Source organism: Pantherophis guttatus, chromosome 18 (assembly GCF_059756535.1).
Source record: "Pantherophis guttatus breed Tessera chromosome 18, ASM5975653v1, whole genome shotgun sequence".
Classification (NCBI taxonomy): Eukaryota; Metazoa; Chordata; class Lepidosauria; order Squamata; family Colubridae; genus Pantherophis; species Pantherophis guttatus.
The window spans coordinates 4964824-4982517 of record NC_142080.1 but is presented as its reverse complement, the minus strand read 5'-3'; the positions used below and the strand labels follow the sequence as shown (position 1 = coordinate 4982517).

The window sequence follows — 17694 nt, the reverse complement described above, 5'->3', positions numbered from 1 at the left end:
TTCTTGGGCCTACGAGGAACTGACTTTGTCTTCTGTGAATCTGGGGGGGGGAGGGGGATTCTACGGTGGTTACAGTTAGAGTTGGAAGGGACCCTGGAGGTCATTTAGTCCAACCCCCTACTCACGCAGGAGTCCTGTACTAGGGAGTCAAACTGCCGACTTCCGATCGACAAAAGCTCAGTGTCTTAGCCCCTGAGCCACCTAGTCAGGCCACCGCCGTTCCTCAGCTGTCTCCTTCCCCCCCCCAAAAAAGAATTTCTCGATCAAGACATTGATATACAATGTAAATAACTTGATTTTTTTTCCCCTCTCCCCAAGCAGGATATATATATATATATATACTGCTAATGTGCAGTATGTCTCTTGGCAAAGATTTCTTATTTATTTATTTATTTTGAATTTAAACGCTACCCTCCTCTGGGTAGTTTCTGTTCCAACAAGCAGGAATAATCGGGAACAAAGGTTCCGACCTAAGCTTAGTTCATAAGATTATCAAAACGTCCTACCTGTAAACGAGTACATTAATTTCAACCGTAATAACACAAGAGCTATCAGTGGCTTCCAACTCAATGTAATCTGCTCTGATCTTGATTGTAGGAAATACGACTTCTGCAATAGAGTAGTAAATGTCTGGAACAGTCTACCTGATCCTGTTGTTAGTCTCGCTAACCCCCATACCTTTTACCTTAAAACTGTCTACCGTGGACCTTTCACGTTTCTTAAGAGATCCCTAAGGGGGTGTGCATAAGGCGCACCAGCGTGCCTACCGTCCCTGTCCTACTGCCCCCATTTATATGTAATCATTCTATGTGTTTATGGCTATGTTTTGCTTATCTATTTCCTTTTATTTCAGAGGTCTGCAACCTTAAACACTCAAAGAGCCATTTGGACCCGTTTCCCACAGAAAAGATAGATGATAGATAGATAGATAGATAGATAGATAGATAGATAGATAGATAGATATAGATCGATAGATAGATAATACAGTGTTTTCCCAAAACAAGACCCTGTCTTATATATTATTTTTTTTTGAACCCTGAAATAAGCGCTTGGCCTTATTGCCATGCGCTCAAAAGTCCGATTGGGCTTCTTATTAGGGGATAATGTCTTATTATGGGGGAAACCGGGTATTAACTGCCAATGAAACTGGGTTTAATTTAATGCAAAGAAATGTTGGCTCAAATTCATTCCAGTTATGGCTCAATTCAGCCAAATTTGATAAATGCAACCTGAATATATAACCAAGCAAAGCCTGCCACGTTGGGGGGAGGGGGGGGAGAGACCCTAAACTCAGAGCAGATCTGAAAAGAAACCAACCCCCAAATTTTAGGGGGGGGGGAAGGAGGAGATTTGCACCTGATTCCCTCCTATCTACTCCCCTGGGGCCAAAACCAGCCATTCAGGGCAACTTCCGGATTTGCACGTGTGGACTCCAACTCCCAGAGTTCCACCGCCGGCGTGGCTCCCCCCGAGCATGCTGGGAGTGGAAGTCCCCAGATCTTGGAATTGCAAAGGAGGGAAGAAATCAAGCGGTATTAAGTTACTCCACGTTTTGCCTCCCAACAGGCTTCTGAATTCTGCATCCTCGCGTGCAGGCTGGAGGACACGCATCTAGGGATGCAAAGGACCCCTTCGGTGAGCTAAGAAAGAAAAACTGAAACTCTCTTAACTTCCTACTCTCCTTCCCACGACCTTGCAAACCCTCTCTTCCTTCCTTCCTTCCTTCCTTTCTTCCTTCCTTCCTTCCTTTCTTCCTTCCTCCCTTCCTATCTAATTTCCTTCTTCCTTCCTTCCTTCCTTCCTTCCTTCCTTCCTTCCTTCCTCCCTTCCTTCCTTCCTCCCTTCGTTCCTTCCTTCCTTCCTTCCTCCCTCCCTCCCTCCCTTCCTATCTAATTTCCTTCTTTCTTCCTTCCTTCCTTCCTCCCTTCCTTCATAATTTCCTTCTTTCCTCCTTCCTTCCTCTCTCCCTTCTTATCTATCTAATTTCCTTTCCTCCTTCCTACCTTCTTTCCTTTCCTTCCTTCTTTCCTTCCCTCTTTCCTATCTTCTCCTTTCTTTCCTTCCTATCTTCTTACCTGCTTTTCCTTTCCTCCTTTCCTTTCCTCTTCTCTCCTTTCCTTCTTTTATCTTCCTTTTCTTCCGCTGTCTTCCTTTCCTTTCCTCCATATTTTCCTTTCCTTTCTTCTTTCCTCCTTCCATCCTCTTCTTTCCTTCCTCCCTTTTATCTTCTTCCCTCCATATTTTACCTTCCTTCCCTTCCCCTTTATTTTCATTTTCCTTTCTTCTTTCCTCCTCCCTAACTCCCTTCTCTCCTTTCCCTTCCTTCTTTCCCTTCCCTTCTTCCTTCCCTCCTCCTCTCTCCTTTTATCTTCCTTTTCTTTCCTTCCTCCTTCTATCTTCCTTTCCTCCATATTTTACTTTACTTTCCTCCATTTTATCTTCTTATTGTTTTATTTATTTATTTTTATTTTATTAGATTTATATACCGCCCTACTCCCGAAGGACTCAGGGCGGTGAACAGCCAAAAAGATAATGCACACAGATTATAAAATTTAAAACAGTATAAAAACGTATTAAACAATTTGGCCCGAGATGAATTAAAAAATCTTCCTGTCCTTTCCTCCTTTTCCTCCTCCCTTCCTCCCTAACTCCCTTCTCTCCTTTCTCTTCCTTCTTTTCCTTCCCTTCTTCCTTCCCTTTCATTTCCTCTATATTTTACTTTCCTTTCTTCTTTCCTCCTTCCCTCTCTTTTTACTTTCCTTTTCTTTCCCTTCTCCCTTTTATCTTCCTCCCTTCCCCTCTATATTTCCTTCCCTTCCTCTTCCCCTTCACATTCCTTTCTTCTTTCCTCCTCCCTTTCTCTCCCTCCTTTTCCTTCCCTTCTTCCTTTCCTCTTCCTCCCATGCAGCTCCCCTGATCCCAGCTCCACGATGCTGGTGCTGATGCTTCCTCGTTGCGCGTGGGCTTCCTCGACGTGGACCCGCGTGGGCTTCTCCTCCCTCCTGCGCGGGGGCTTGCAAAGTGCCCGGCTCGGGGTCCTTCCCCTGTTTGCAAAGCGGCTCTGGAGCCCCTCCATCCGGCGAGCACAGGAGCCCTTCCCGCTGGACGGCTTCGTGAATCGGGACGTGGAGCTCTTCCACCACGAGCGATCGCGCTTCTTCCGCAACGTGGGGCTGTTTTGCTTGAGCCAGTTCGCTTTCTGGCTCTACCTGGCTGACCTCGCTTTTACGACCCTGCGGGAAACGACCGCTGTCCCGGAGAAACCGGGCTCCTCGGAGTCCCCCGAGCGACCCCCAGCCCCGACCCGGCCCTGGCTGGGCAACCTCTTCAACCTGACCTCCGGGAACTTTGGCTCCTCTAAGTGGCGCTACGGCTTCTCCGCCACCTGCGTGACCGTCGGTAAGCGAGGCAGGGCGTTGCATTGGGGTGGAAGCGGCTGGGAGGGACGACACAAGTGGGGGGTTGGCTTTCAGGTTCAAAGCCTTTTTTATTTTTAATAAAAAAAATACATTTTTCAAAATACAAACAATCCATCCATCTTTCCTTAAACCAGGGGTCAGCAACCTGCAGCTCTGGAGCCGCATGTGGCTCTTTCACCCCTCTGCTGCGGCTCCTTGTCACTCAAAATATGCGTCACAACCGCCAATGTGCGACACCCGCCAGAACCCAATTTATTGAGCTTTTCAGCCTCCGGTAGGCCAACCATGGATAAATCCAAGAAAAGAAAAGTTTCAGAAGAAAACAGAACATTTAATACAACTACATATGCTAGTTTTGTTGCCGCTCAAGAAATGGTCAGGCACGGGAAGGGTTTTTGTGACTCCTGGTGTTTTCTTTTCTGTGGGAAACGGGTCCAAATGGCATATCACTCTTTTATTACAAGAGCCAGTTTGGTATATTTTATTTATTTATTTTATTTTATTTTATTTTATTTTATTTTATTTGTATATCGCCCTTCTCCAACAGGACTCGGGGCGGTGAACAGCCATGGTAAAACATAACATATAAAATTTAAAAGCAATTTAAAAACATTAAATAATTTGGCTATCCAATTAAAACAACCCGGGTTAAAACCAATTACAAATTAAAATTGAAGGGATGGGATCAAGCCAGGCCGGCTAGGTGAAAAAGATGTGTTTTCAGGGCCGGATGAAAAGTCCGGAGGTCTGGTATTCGTGCGTATCTCTGAAGGTAGGTTGTTCCAGAGGGCGGGTGCCACCACAGAGAAGGCTCTCCCCCTGGGGGTCGCCAGCCGACATTGTCTGGCCGACGGCACCCTGAGGAATCCCTCTCTGTGGGAGCGTACTGGCCGGTGGGAGGCTATTGGCGGCAGAAGGCGGTCTCGTAAATACCCCGGCCCTAAGCCATGGAGCGCTTTAAAGGTGGTCACCAACACCTTGAAGCGCACCCTGAAGACCACAGGAAGCCAGTGCAGCTCGCGCAGGAGAGGTGTCACATGGGAGCGCCCCGTCGCTCCCATAATCCCCCGCGTGGCTGCATTCTGGACCAACTGGAGCCTCCGGGTGCACCCCAAGGGGAGCCCCATGTAGAGAGCATTGCATATAATGTGGCGCTGGCCTAGGAACCAGAAGACCTCGAGTTCTAGTCCTGCCTTAGCTGTGAAGGCTGCCTGGGGGAGTCTTGGCCAATCAGCAGGACATAGCGAGTTCTAGTCGGGTCATGAAATGCCTACAGGAAAACAACCAAGCTCAGAGAGCACCAAGGTTTCCACAGTCCTCCTCCTTCTCCTCCTCCTCCCCCCCTCCCTGCAAACCCCCCTCCCTGCTAGCGCTGATAATGTTCCCTAGTTGGGTCATGAAACGACCAAGTTCAGAGAGCACCAAGGACCTCACAGTTCTTGCAAATTTTCACTTCTGTTAAATTTATTTATTTATTTATTTATTTATTTATTTCTCCAATTCCAACGGCGTTTCTTTGCAGGTACGCTGATCTTTGTGGCAGGCTTCTTCTTCGCGCGACGGTCTGTCAGCCGGATCCTCCTTCTCCGCGGCAGCCAGGAGGTGACTTTTACGACCTATTACCTTTTCGGCTACACTTCGTCCTTCACGGTGCCCCTTCGCCACATCTGCTGCATGTCCCACCGTTCCGAAGTAGCCGCCATCATCCCGGTTAAGATCAAAGGCAAGCCTTTTTATTTCTTGCTGGACAAGCAGGGATCCATCACCAACAATCCACTCTTTGACATCACCGTGGGAGCCTATCGCGAATGGTGAAATCCGTGTTCCAGGGACCTAGCCACGAGGTCCCGACGTGTCCGGAGGCTGCTGGAAGAGAGAAGAGTTAAAATGCAGACATTAAAATCCAGAATTCACAGCTCCTTCCCTGTGGAAACTTTTGAATGATATCCTCCACCTTTCTGCTTTAAATTAAATTTAAGTTTAAAAAAAGAAAGATCTTAAAAAGAGGAAGAGAAGGCAGCTAAGGGGGTGAGAAGGATGCTCCCTTATTCAAATTGTAGTTGAGCCTAAGTGTTAAAAATATCGAAGCCTCTGGTTTCAAATGCGGGTCGTCTGGTCACCCAGGGTGGTAGGGACTCATAATGTGAATTTAAATACGAATATCTATACTTTTGGCCCAGCGATGCTAATGCTCTGTGGCACCAAGAGTGGTGGGCACTCATATATGAACTTAATGTGAATTGATGTATGAATATGTTACCAATTTTGCCCAGCAATGCAGATACTGGGTGTAAAAAATATAGAAAGCATCTTTTTTTCCAAATATGTGTCTTGTCACCACAAAGATGGTGGTGGGGATTGTCTATTTTCTATCTCCTTCTATCCATCCATCTATCCCTCTTTATCTGTCTAATTATCTCTTATCTATCTGTCCATCTCATTCTATCATCTATTTCATTCTATCTAACCTATTCCTGTCTTTGTCTGTTTGTCTTTATCTATCATCCATCCATCTATCCATCTCTCCTGTCTGTCTATAATCTATCTCTATCATCCACCCATCCATCTATCATCCTATCTATCTATCTATCTATCTATCTATCTATCTATCTATCTATCCATCTATCCATCTATCTATCTTACCTATTTACGGTATTTATCCATCCATCCATCCATCTATCATCCATCCATCCAACTATCTATCTCTCTGTCTGTCCGTCCGTCCATCCGTCCGTCCGTCCATCCATCCATCCATCCATCCATCCATCCATCCATCTCTCCTGTCTGTATAATCTATCTCTCATCCATCCATCCATCCATCCACCCATTCATCTATCCTCCATCCATCCTCCTATCTATCTATCTATCTATCTATCTATCTATTTTACCTATTTATGGTATCTATCCATCCATCCATCCATCCAACTATTTATCCATCTACGCTCATCTATCTATCTATCTATCTATCTATCTATCTATCTATCTATCTATCTATATATCTATATATCTATATATCGTATCTATCGTATCTATCCATCCATCCATCCATCCTCTAATCTATCTATCTATCTATCTATCTATCTATCTATCTATCTATCTATCTATCATCTATCTATCTATCTATCTATCTATCTATCTATCTAATCTTTTCATTTTAAATTTTGCCAGCCAATGCCATTAGGTCACTCTGCCCCAAAATATGGAGGTTTTAGCACTTTGAAAGCCATATTTAAAATTAATTCCTCTCAACATCCAATTCCAGCAATTTGGAGGAGCTTTGAGCACTTGCATAAAAATACCTCCCAATTTTTGTAGTTGAAGAGGGCGGGGGGGGAAACCCCCACTGCTCTGCTACCAGCAAAAGTGGATTATTTTGGAATAATAAGGGGGAGGCCCTGCCCCCAACCTCTTTTGAGTTAAAACGAAGAGAAGGAAGGAATCTGCTTTAATCCTCTTCCCTGCCCCAAGCATCCTTTGCTTGCAACTGCTGTTGCCACGGCAACCTCAGCCTCTGCAGTGAGAGGGAGCCAAAATGGCGGCTCCAGGGACCGGAGAGCTGGGTGGTGGAGAGACCCCAACCATGGTTCACGAGAGAGCGGACCCCGAAAGGGAGACGGGGCAGCAGGGAAGCCGAGGTAAGCCGTTTCAGGCTTTTTTGCTACTGTTACAGCCTTCTGCATGCACATTTTAAATTATCTCTCTATCTACATCTATGTCTGTCTGTCTGTCTGTCTGTCTATCACTATCTACCTACCTACCTATATCGTTTCCTTCCTCCTCTCTTCTTCCGTCCTCCTTCCCTCCCTTGCATCTATCTATCTATCTATCTATCTATCTATCTATCTATCTATCTATCTATCTATATCTGTCTGTCTGTCTATCTATCTATCTATCTATCTATCTATCTATCTATCTATCTATATTGTTTCCTTCCTTCTTCCTTCCTTCCTTCCTTCCTCCTTCCTTCCTCCCTTGCATCTATCTATCTATCTATCTATCTATCTATCTATCTATCTATCTATATCGTTTCCTTCCTTCCTTCTTCCTTCTTCCCTTGCATCTATCTATCTATCTATCTATCTATCTATCTATCTATCTATCTATCCGTGTTTCCCCGAAAATAAGACCCTGTCTTATATTTTTTTTGAACCCTGAAATAAGTGCTTGGCCTTATTGCCATGCACTCAAAAGCCCGATTGGGCTTATTATCAGGGGGTGTCTTATTTTGGGGAAAACAGGGTATATCATTTCCTTCCTCCTTCCTTCCTTCCTTCCTTCCTTCCTTCCTTCCTTCCTTCCTTCCCTCCCTCCCTCCCTCCCTCCCTCTCTCCCATCCCTCCATCCTTCTATCTATCCATCTATCCATCTATCTATCTATCTATCTATCTATCTATCTATCTATCTATCTATCTATCTATCTATATTTCTTGAGGATGGGCAGGGCACTGCAAAGGGCTGGGATGGTGGGTTTTTTTTTAATTATTATTATTTTTATATGCCGCCCTTCTCTGGAGACTCAGGGCAGCTTACATATTTTAAGCAATAGCCTTCATACTTTTGTATATTTTATACAAAGTCAGCTTATTGCCCCCACAAACCGGGTCCTCATTTTACCCACCTTAGAAAGGATGGAAGGCTGAGTCGACCTTGAGCCTGGTGAGAATTGAACTCGCAACTTGGTTGGGGAATCCAAGGTCAGAAATACTCCAGCTTCTTTCTATTGATTTATTGTTTGGGTTGCCTTGAGCCACAAGATGGAGGCATATACATTACAGAAAATATATTGAATGTATATGCTTGTCCGTCTCATGCTCCAAAACAGCAGTTTTTCCTTTCTTATGTCGGAGGGTTTTTTTGGGGGTGGAGGTTGTCCTTTTTTGCAAGTGAGAGGCAGAATGAGTTGTCGCCTGCACAACAGCCTGACGAGGTAGGCTTAAGCCAGGAGATGGTCAGGCTTGCCCATCCCAAGCAAATTCCCAGCCGGATGGTTTTTGCACCCAAGGTGGTTTAGAAACAGAAACTTAACTCTATTCTTTCTTCCTTTTCCTCAAAACAAATCCCCATTTCTGCTTTCTTTTTGGCGCTTCCACCTTTTTTCTGTGGCACCTCTATTTTTATTTATTTTTTAATATTGACAGAGATCATTATTCTAAGGGAGAAAAAAAGAGAATAACAGAGTTGGAAGGGACCTTGGAGGTCTTCTAGTCCAACCCCCTGCTTAGGCAGGAAAATGAGAATTTAAAATGTGAAGCTTCCTCCTGGATGAATTTTCACCTGCCTTTCTCTCTGAACCTGGCCTACCTCATAGGGTTGTGGTTCTGGGGGAATAAAATAAAGGGACGTTGCCACAAGAATCTAGGACTGGGGTCTGCCATTTGGACCCGTTTCCCACAGAAAAAAAAACACCGGGAGCCACAAAACCCTTCCTGTGCCTGACTTATTTCTTCAGCGGCCACAAAACTAGCCTATGTAGTTGAATTAAACGTTCTGTTTTCTTCTGAAACTTTTCTTTTCTTGGATTTATCCATGGTTGGCCTACCGGGGGTTGAAAAGCTCAATAAATCGCGTGCTGGCAGGCGTCACACATTGGTGGTTGTGACGCATATTTTGAGTGACAGGGAGCCAGCAGCAGAGGGGTGAAAGAGCCACATGCGGCTCCAGAGCCGCAGGTTGCTGACCCCTGATCTAAGAGAACCAGAATCAGGAATAAACCTCAAAACTTTTTTTAAAAAAATGGCTGGTGGATGCAAACCTCAGCCTCTGTTGCAACTGACCGACGGCGATTTTGTCAATGCTGATGGCGATTGTATTAGATTTATTATAGCATAAGGGAAAAAATATGTAATGCATCTCACGTATTATAATATTTACATATAGATTATTTGCCTTCATTTGTGAAATTTATTATAGCTGCCAGGTCTTAAGAGACTAAAAAAATCAGTGGTGAAATCCAAATTTTTTTTACTACCGGTTCTGTGGGCGTGGCTTGGTGGACGTGGTATGGCTTGGTGGGCGTGGCAGGGGAAGGATACTGCAAAATCCCCATTCCCACCCCACGTCAAGGGAAGGATACTGCAAAATCTCCATTCCCTCCCCACTCCTGGGGGGTAGGATACTGCAAAATCTCCATTCCCATCCCACTCCGGGGGAAGGATACTGCAAAATCTCCATTCCCATCCCACTCCGGGGGAAGGATACTGCAAAATCTCCATTCCCACCCCACTCTGGAGCCAGCCAGAGGTGGCATTTGCCGGTTCTCTGAACTACCCAAAATTTCTGCTGCTGGTTCTCCAGAACCTGCTGGATTTCACCCCTGACTAAAATCCATTAGAAAGCTGAGCTTAGCTTCAGGGAGTAATCTAAATTTATGGAGGGAGATAGCCTTAATACTTTAATAAATATATTTTCTGGTGCTTTGGGGTTACAGGCAAGATTTTGAGGGGGGACACAGTCCTTTGCCTTTGTGATAGCCTCTGACCTTTTCTTTTGCACGGGATTTAAATCTACTTCTCTTTCTATCTTAACTTTCTTTCACCCCCTGTTTGTCTTTCCCTGGCTCTCCCTTATCCATTGTTTCTTTCTCTCTCTCTCTCTCTCCCCCATCCTTTCTCATATCTCTTGTTTCTCTCTGGATTTGCTGAGAGTTGGTTTTTCTTATCTGAAAGGTGAACTTTGGTAGGACTCGGAGTTCCTTAAGAGGTGTCACCGATATTGACGGAAGGCAGAGTTCTGGCGTCATTCGGTCTTGGCTGGTTTGGGGGGGGGTGGCGCTGGGAGGTTTTAGTTGAAGGTTTTATTGAAGATTTTTAAAAACAACATTAAAAACTAATACAAGCTAAGAGGAGAAAGAGAAAGGGGAGAGAAGAAGGAAGGAAGAAGGAGCAGGAGAGTGTAATGAAGGGGAGAGAAATGGAAGGAGGGAGGGAAGGAGCAGGAGAGGATAATGAAGGAGAGGAAAGGAAAGAAGGAGGGGGTTATGAAGTGGAGAGAAATGGAAGGAAGGAGAGGATAATGAAGGGGAGAGATGGAGGGAAGGAAGGAGCAGGAGAGGATAATGAAAGGGAGAGAAATGGAAGGAAGGAAGGAAGGAGGGAAGGAGCAGGAGAGGATAATGAAGGGGAGAGGAAAGGAAGGAAGGAGAGGGTAATGAGGAAGAGAGAAATGGAAGGAGGGAGGGAGAGGGAAGGAGCAGGAGAGGATAATGAAGGGGAAAGGAAAGGGGAGGAGAGGAGAGAAATGGAAGGAAGGAAGGAGAGGAGGGAGGAAGGAAGAATGGGAGGAGGGAGGGAAGAAGGAAAAGTAAAGGAGAAAGGAGAGGGAAGGAAAAAAATTGAGATGATGGAGAGGGGAAGGGAAGAGCTGAAAAAAGATATAATGTGTGCTGTAAGAGAGGAAACTGGAAGGAAGGAAGGAGAGACAAAATGAAGCAAGGAAAAGAAAAAAAATATCAGGAAAAAAAGTTCTCCTCTTCTTTACAGCCATTCTAAGTACAATTATACCTTTACTACTTATTATTATTATTATTAATCAAATTTCTATGACATAACCCTCCCTTCTTTCCATAATCTAGCCTGCCTAATCACCAGAACCATAAAATCGTAAGTTGATTTTTTTTTTCTTCCTCTTTTATGGAAGGCCTATAAGAGGTTGGCAATCATTGGCTTATCAAGGCCGATCATTGTCTTCTCTTATCAAAGAAGTCCATTTAAGGCAGAGGTCAGCAACCTGCAGCTCTGGAGCCGCATGTGACTCTTTCCCCCCTCTGCTGCGGCTCCCTGTCACTCAAATTATGCGTCACAACCGCCAATGTGCGACACCCGCCGGCATGCAATTTATTGAGCTTTTCAACCCCCGGTAGGCCAACCATGGATAAATCCAAGAGAAGAAACGTTTAATTCAACTACCTATGCTAGTTTTGTGGCCGATCAAGAAATAGTCAGGCACGGGAAGGTTTTTTGTGGCTCCCGGTGTTTTCTTTTCTGTGGGAAACGGGGTCCAAATGGCTCTTTGAGTGTTTAAGGTTGCAGACCCCTGATTTAAGCCATCTCGGCAAATTTGGTCATTTTCAGGAACCTTTCTTCCATTGTGGGTTGTGCCGAATCTTTACATCCTTGTACCTACAACCGCAACCTTCGCGTGGTTTCTGTTCGGTGAGCCCAGCTCAGCTGTGTGTGCTTGCTTGACAGACGACAATGTTGGCCTTTAAAAAAAGATCCAGGACAGATCACCCTGGTCGGAATCCAGCTAGCTGCCTTGCGTTAAGAAATCCTTGTACTATTCCGTGCTAAGAAACCTGAGCTGCTGGTAGTCCTCAAGTTACAACCATTCGTTCAGCCAGCGGAGTTACACCACCGTGGAAAAAAAAGCGACTGAACAACCAGTCCTCAGACGTAACGACCGTCGCCGGATCCCAGACTCACGTGATCAAAATTTGGGCCACTTGGCAACCGGCGTGTCTACGACGGTTGCATCCGGGGATCACATAATCCCCGTTCGTGACTTTCCGGCAAGCAAAATCAATGGGGGAAAAGTCAGATTCGCTTAATGGCCGTGTGACTCGGTTAACAACGGCAGTGTTTCACTGGCCCCCAAAAAAAAAAAAAAAGGTTGAAAAATCAGCGTGAATGGGAACGCCTCGCTTAGCAACGTCTGAATTGTAGTCGTACGTTGAGGACTCTACCTTGCAAATAGATCCGTCTCCAGCCGGCCAATCCGGACATCGATCCAAAAAGACAGATCCTACAAATGACCGTTTTGCACGGTCTTCCAATTTGCCTCAAAAGTAATCTCGCCTAAGTAATCTTTCCCGAATCACTCCTGAAAAAGGATCCTCTTTAGCCCTCCGTGGTGTTTACGTCTGGTGGCAGCCTGTGATCCGTGCGTGATCTTTCCAAGCTTCCTAGAAATTTGAGATATTTATTCAGGTCATCTGGGTGCAAACACGACGTATGACCTTTTCCAGTGAATTTTATTTAGCGCAGCCAGTAAAAAAACAAATCCAGCCGATAAATATAGACCCTGCTTCGCTTGCCAGCTGAATCCACTGCAGTTTATATATTCAGGAAATATCATACAGGTTAGTCCTCGACTTAACGGCCACCACGGAGCCCTGAATTTCTGTGGTTAAGTGAGACTCATTTTACAATCTTTCTTTTTCCCGCTGCAGTTGATAAATCAGTAACCTGGTCATTAAATGAATCCGGCTTCCCCATTGACTTTGTCAGACGGTCGCAAAAGGGGGTTACGGTGTGACCCCGGGGCAGTGCGACCGTCATAAATGCGAGCCACTTGCTTAGCGTCTGAATTTTGATCAGTAACAGTAACAGAGTGGGAAGGGACTGCTCACTCAGGAGACCTGGACTAGGCATTCGAATCTTTCTGATTGACAAGCTCAGTGTCTTAGCCACTGAGCCACCTGGTGCACTTGTAACTTAAAACAGTGCTAAGTCGAGCACTACCTGTAATATATGGAAAGGAATATAAATATATATAGGACCATGATGGCGAACCTATGGCACGCGTGCCACAGGTGGCACACGGAGCCATATCGGTGGGCATGCAAGTGTTGCCCTAGCTCAGCTCCGGCGCGCACAGCTGATTTTTGGGCCTTCCTGTCCCACCGGAAGTCAGCAAACAGGACATTTCCGGCCTCCGGAGGGCCTCTGGCTGTGGGGGGAAGGCTGTTTTAGCCCTCCCCAAGCGCCAAGAAAGCCTCTGGAGCCTGGGGAGGGCGAAAAACGGGCCTACTGGGCCCACCTTGCCATCGCGTGCCAAAAGTGGGGGGAGTGCGGGGGGGGGTTTGTCCATCACTGATATAGGCTATAGATGGAACTTTTAAAGACAAATGAGTTGAGTTTTAAATGCTTTTCCTTTCCCCAAAATGCCACGAATGATAAGCAAACTCTGTAACCATCTATTAAGTCTGCACTTAAAACGGGATGGAATTTATCCTGATTTTCAGGGGCAAAAATACATCGTTACTCAAGCATTAGCGATTTAAAAAAAAATAATAATAATAAAGGGAAAACAAAGTCATTTTGGATCGTTGCAAAAAAAAAGAAAGCGAGAACTACGGAGCTTTACATATAAACATAGGGCGGCATATAAATCAAACCAATAAAATAAATAATAAATAAATAAACAGCCGAACAAACCCCTTAAAAGGGGTGGGGGGGGGGGAAAGAGCTATTTATAAACAAGGGTTTTTATGCTCTTAGCACATCGCGCTAAGTTGTGGCTCGTCCACCTAACTCCGATTTAATCAGATCGTGGCTTGGAGAGATGGGCAAACCGGTTCATGAAATTCATCTCCCTTTACGATCTCTGGAGGCCTTCCTAGAGTTTTTCCCGACCGACCGATCCTTTCATCTTTTCTGTCCCACCTACAGTTTTCTGTTTCTCATCGCAACGGATCTGTTTGTGTCTTCGTTTTTTTTCCAACCCCTGGAGTTTTCCCAGACAGGAGGAGGAGGGCAAGCTTGACAGATGTCCTGATTGTTTTTTTTTCAAAATTTATTTTCAATTCTGAGAACTGGTCTCATGTTTTGGCTGGACGGGAAGTTCTCGGAGGCTGTTTGTTTGGTGAGAATCCCATGCTCGGGAGAGTTACGGTGGGAGGCAGGCGATCCCTTCAGGGGTCTGTAAGGAACACGGCCTGCAAAGATGAAATTTCTAATTATTATATTAGAACGGAGTGTCTCGTCCGTGGCAACTTTCAGCTATGTGGACTTCAAGTCCCAGAATTCCTCAACTAACGTGCAGGCTGGGGAATTCTGGGAGTTAAAAAGTCCGTCCAACTTAAAGCATGCTGGCTGGGGGATTCTGGGAGTGGAAGTCCACCCATCTTAAAGCATGCTGGCTGGGGGATTCTGGGAGTTGAAGTCCACCCATCTTAAAGCATGCTGGCTGGGGAATTCTGGGAGTTGAAGCCCACCCATCTTAAAGAGTCTGGTTGGGGAATTCTGGGATTTGAAGGGGGGGAGTAAAAGGGCCATTAACTAAACCACCCCTTTGATCTGTAGAAATCTTAGCCCTGACCTCCCCAATTTCAAGTTTATCCCTGTTGTGTTGAGGGCTAGGAACCTTTTTTTGTTCATCTGGAAGGGAGGGAGAGAGAAGGAGAGAGAGAAAGAAAGAGAAAGGAAAGAAAGATGAAGCAAAGAGAAAGGAAGAAAAAGGTAAAGGAAAGAAAGAAAAAGAAAGAAATGTTAAAGTGGTTGTGGCTAGAATTTAAAATATCAGAGTTGGAAGGGACCTTGGAGGTCTTCTAGTCCAACCCCCTGCTTAGGCAGGAGACTAATATTAACTTCTCTTTTGCTGGAATAATTGATTCATACTTTTTAAAAAAAATCCCTGAAATACCTGTTTCTCAATGTTTCTCTCTTGTTGGGGGAAAAACAGTGGGAAACTGCAGATTCCTCACCTGGAGGAAAACTCCAAAGTCCACAGCGTGTTTTCACCTGCAGTTTGGTTCCCAGACCCCCGCAGATGTGAGTGGGGTGGGGTGGGGAAGGCTGTTGACAACTTTTTCGCGGGGAGTTTTGGTCGAGTTCCAGCCACCCCAGCTGCGGGGATGTTATCTTCCATCTTTGAGGCTGATCAACACGAAGCTTGCAATGTCAGTTAATTTTTTTTTTTTTTTTCCCCTCCTGGCTAAGATTCAGCCGAGCTCTTCAGAATAACAGGGGGGCCGGCAGCTTTTAATTTCACGAGGAAAGGGATTCTTGGAATCGGATGCGAGCACATGGCGTAAACACGCGACTGGGGGGGGGGGCGCGGAGAGGCCTCCAGTGTTTGGGGAAAGCAAATTTTCTGGGCCTCCGAATAAGCCTGTAGCCTTGTTTAATCCGCCTTTCTGCTCTGTTTGTTAGGAGGCAGACATTGACCGGGTAAACATGGCCATTAAATGTGACTTATCAGCCAATTTTCGGGCAATTGAGAAACAGGGGTGGACAAAAATTCAGATCTGAGGCTTCCAATGCCAACTGCTTTGATTTCCGATGAAAATGGTGTAGGTTTTTCTCCGTGTTTGAAATCCTGGGGTTTTTTGTTTTTTGTTTTTTCCCCTGCTCTGCTCTGCCGTACCGAACTCGGTATTTAAATTGAGAAGTGTGGCATACAGGTAGTTCTCGAGTTACGACCAAAATTGGGACCGGGACTGTCCGTCGCGTTGTGAAGAGCTCAAGCGAGCTGCGTCCCGATTTTGCAAACTTTTTCCCTCCCCCCCCCTCCACCCCATCGTCATTAAGCCAATCGATGGGGTGGGTAAGTGAATCAGATTGTCCTTAAGTGAGTCCGGGACTGTCCATCGCGTTGTGAAGAGCTCAAGCGAGCTGCGTCCCGATTTTGCAAACTTTTTCCCTCCCCCCCCTCCACCCCATCGTCATTAAGCCAATCGATGGGGTGGGTAAGTGAATCAGATTGTCCTTAAGTGAGTCCGCCTTCCTCCACCGACACCGCTTGTCGGATGCCGGCTGGGAAGGTTGCATATTGGGATCAACAATCATCATAAATGCATGTTTATGGAGACAACGACAACGACAACGACAATAATAATAATAATTGTGGAGATGTTGCAACAGTCATAAGTGTGAGGAATCAGTTCTAAACCATGTTTTTCAGCATCGTCGGAACTTCAAACCATCACTAAACAAATGTTGGCTGGGGCATTCTGGGAGTTGAAGTCCATTCCTCTTAAAGTTGCTGATACTGTTTTAAAAGATATAGAAAAGAAAAGATCTTAAGCCAAGATAGTGGTAAGAGCAGTTTGATAGTGGAACTGACATCCTGGCGGGTTAGCCAATGATGGTTAGTTCTTAAAGGTACACAACAGCAACTGAATATGACAACGGGGGGAATGAATGGTAGCTATAGGTAGCCCCTGACTTACGACCACAACTGAGCCCAAAATTTCTGTTGCTAAACGAGACATTTGCTAAGTAAGTTTTGCCCCCACTTTTACCACCTCTCTTGGCACGGTTGCTAAGCGAATCACTGCAGTTGTTAAGTCAGTTAAGTGAATCCGGCTTCCCCATTGACATTGCTTTGGTCGGAAGGTCGCAAAAAAGGATCATGCAACCGTCATAAAGAGGAGCCAGTTGCCAAGGGCCTGGATTTTCATCAGGTGACCAGTGGAATAAAATAAACCAGGATTCAGGTTCTCCGCACAACGGTTCTTTAAAAACAATGGCCTCGGTTAACTCAATGCTGGTTTGTTAAAACCGAGGTGGTGCACAGCGTTGAACGAAGGGAGGGTTGTTGATCCAGATCAGACAGGAATTAGCCGGCCAGATGTTTTAGGGAAGTCAAAAACCGCCTGGGTTCCTTCTTTGTTTGTCTAAAAGTTGTTTATCTGCCTTGCAGCAGAGAAGGGAAAGGGAGGGGGGCTAAGGGTTTTTTTTGGCTCGCTTAAATTCAGGCTGCTTAAGGTGGAAGAATCCGAAATAAATAATATTTTTTGTTTTGGCTAAGAGAAGTCGAGGGTTTGTACAGAAGCTCCCTTCACCGGACTGAAGGATTGTCCTTGCAAAGTTTTAAGGGAGAGGGGGGGAAAGGGAAGGGAAGGGGAAGGAAGGAAGGGAGGGAGGGAGGGAGGGAGGGAGAGTGAAGGAAAGAGCCTTGGTGGCACAGCAGACTAAAGTGCTGTTAAGTAGCACCAGCTGCCTGCAATTACTGCAAGTTCAAATCTCACCAGGCTCAAGGTTGACTCAGCCTTCCATCCTTCCGAGGTAGGTAAAATGAGGACCCGGATTGTGGGGGGCAATAAGCTGACTTTGTATAAAAAAAAGAACACCCTTGGGGGGGCCCGAAAGCCCTACTAAGCAGGTATATACAAAAGTATGAAGGCTATTGCTTAACACATTGTAAGCCGCCCTGGGTTTCCAGAGAAGGGCAGCATATAAATTGAACTAATAAAGAAAGAAAGAAAAAGAAAGAGAGAGAGAGAGAGAAAGAAAAAGAAAGAGAAAGAAAGAAAAGAAAGAAAGAGAAAGAAAGAAAGAAAGAAAGAAAGAAAGAAAGAAAGGAAGAAAAAGAGAAAAGAGTGCATAGTGAATGTTACTGCCAATTTAGAAGGCCTTGGTAGGACCAAACTTGGAATACTGCATCCAGTTTTGGTGGCCATGATATAAAAAAAGAGAACGAGAAGAGCAAGAAAGATGATTAGAAGACTGGAGGCTAAAATATAGGAAGGATGGTTGCAGGAACTGGGTAGATCTAGTTTAATGAAAAGAAGGACTAGGGGAGACATGATAGCAGTCTTCCAATATCTCAGGGG

At 45.3% G+C, this 17694-nt stretch overlaps 2 protein-coding genes across 4 annotated transcripts in view; both read left to right on the top strand.

Moving 5' to 3' along the window:
• The first annotated feature begins 1485 nt into the window (after positions 1 to 1485).
• TMEM223 (transmembrane protein 223) lies at positions 1486 to 5742 on the top strand. 2 transcript variants are annotated; one of them, XM_087881097.1, is made up of 3 exons: positions 1486 to 1635; positions 2909 to 3399; positions 4942 to 5742. In XM_087881097.1, the coding sequence occupies exons 2-3, from the start codon at positions 2931 to 2933 to the stop codon at positions 5232 to 5234; spliced, it is 762 nt and encodes a 253-aa protein (XP_087737223.1). In that variant the 5' UTR covers positions 1486 to 1635; positions 2909 to 2930; the 3' UTR covers positions 5235 to 5742. The 2 variants fall into 2 exon arrangements, with proteins under 2 accessions (XP_087737223.1, XP_034281229.3); XM_034425338.3 differs by having other exon boundaries at positions 1486 to 3399.
• A 1093-nt stretch (positions 5743 to 6835) lies between these two features.
• The window catches only part of SLC3A2 (solute carrier family 3 member 2), a 28019-nt gene continuing 17160 nt past the window's right edge, over positions 6836 to 17694 (top strand). The window contains exons 1-2 of one of the 2 annotated variants that reach the window (XM_060689571.2): positions 6936 to 7054; positions 10990 to 11017. Coding sequence is in view for 1 of the 2 variants with exons in the window: in XM_060689569.2 (XP_060545552.2) it covers positions 6952 to 7054 (103 nt within the window). In the remaining variant the exon portion in view is untranslated. Of the gene's footprint in view, positions 7055 to 10989; positions 11018 to 17694 lie in introns of both variants that reach the window. The other variant, XM_060689569.2, reaches the window with a different exon arrangement.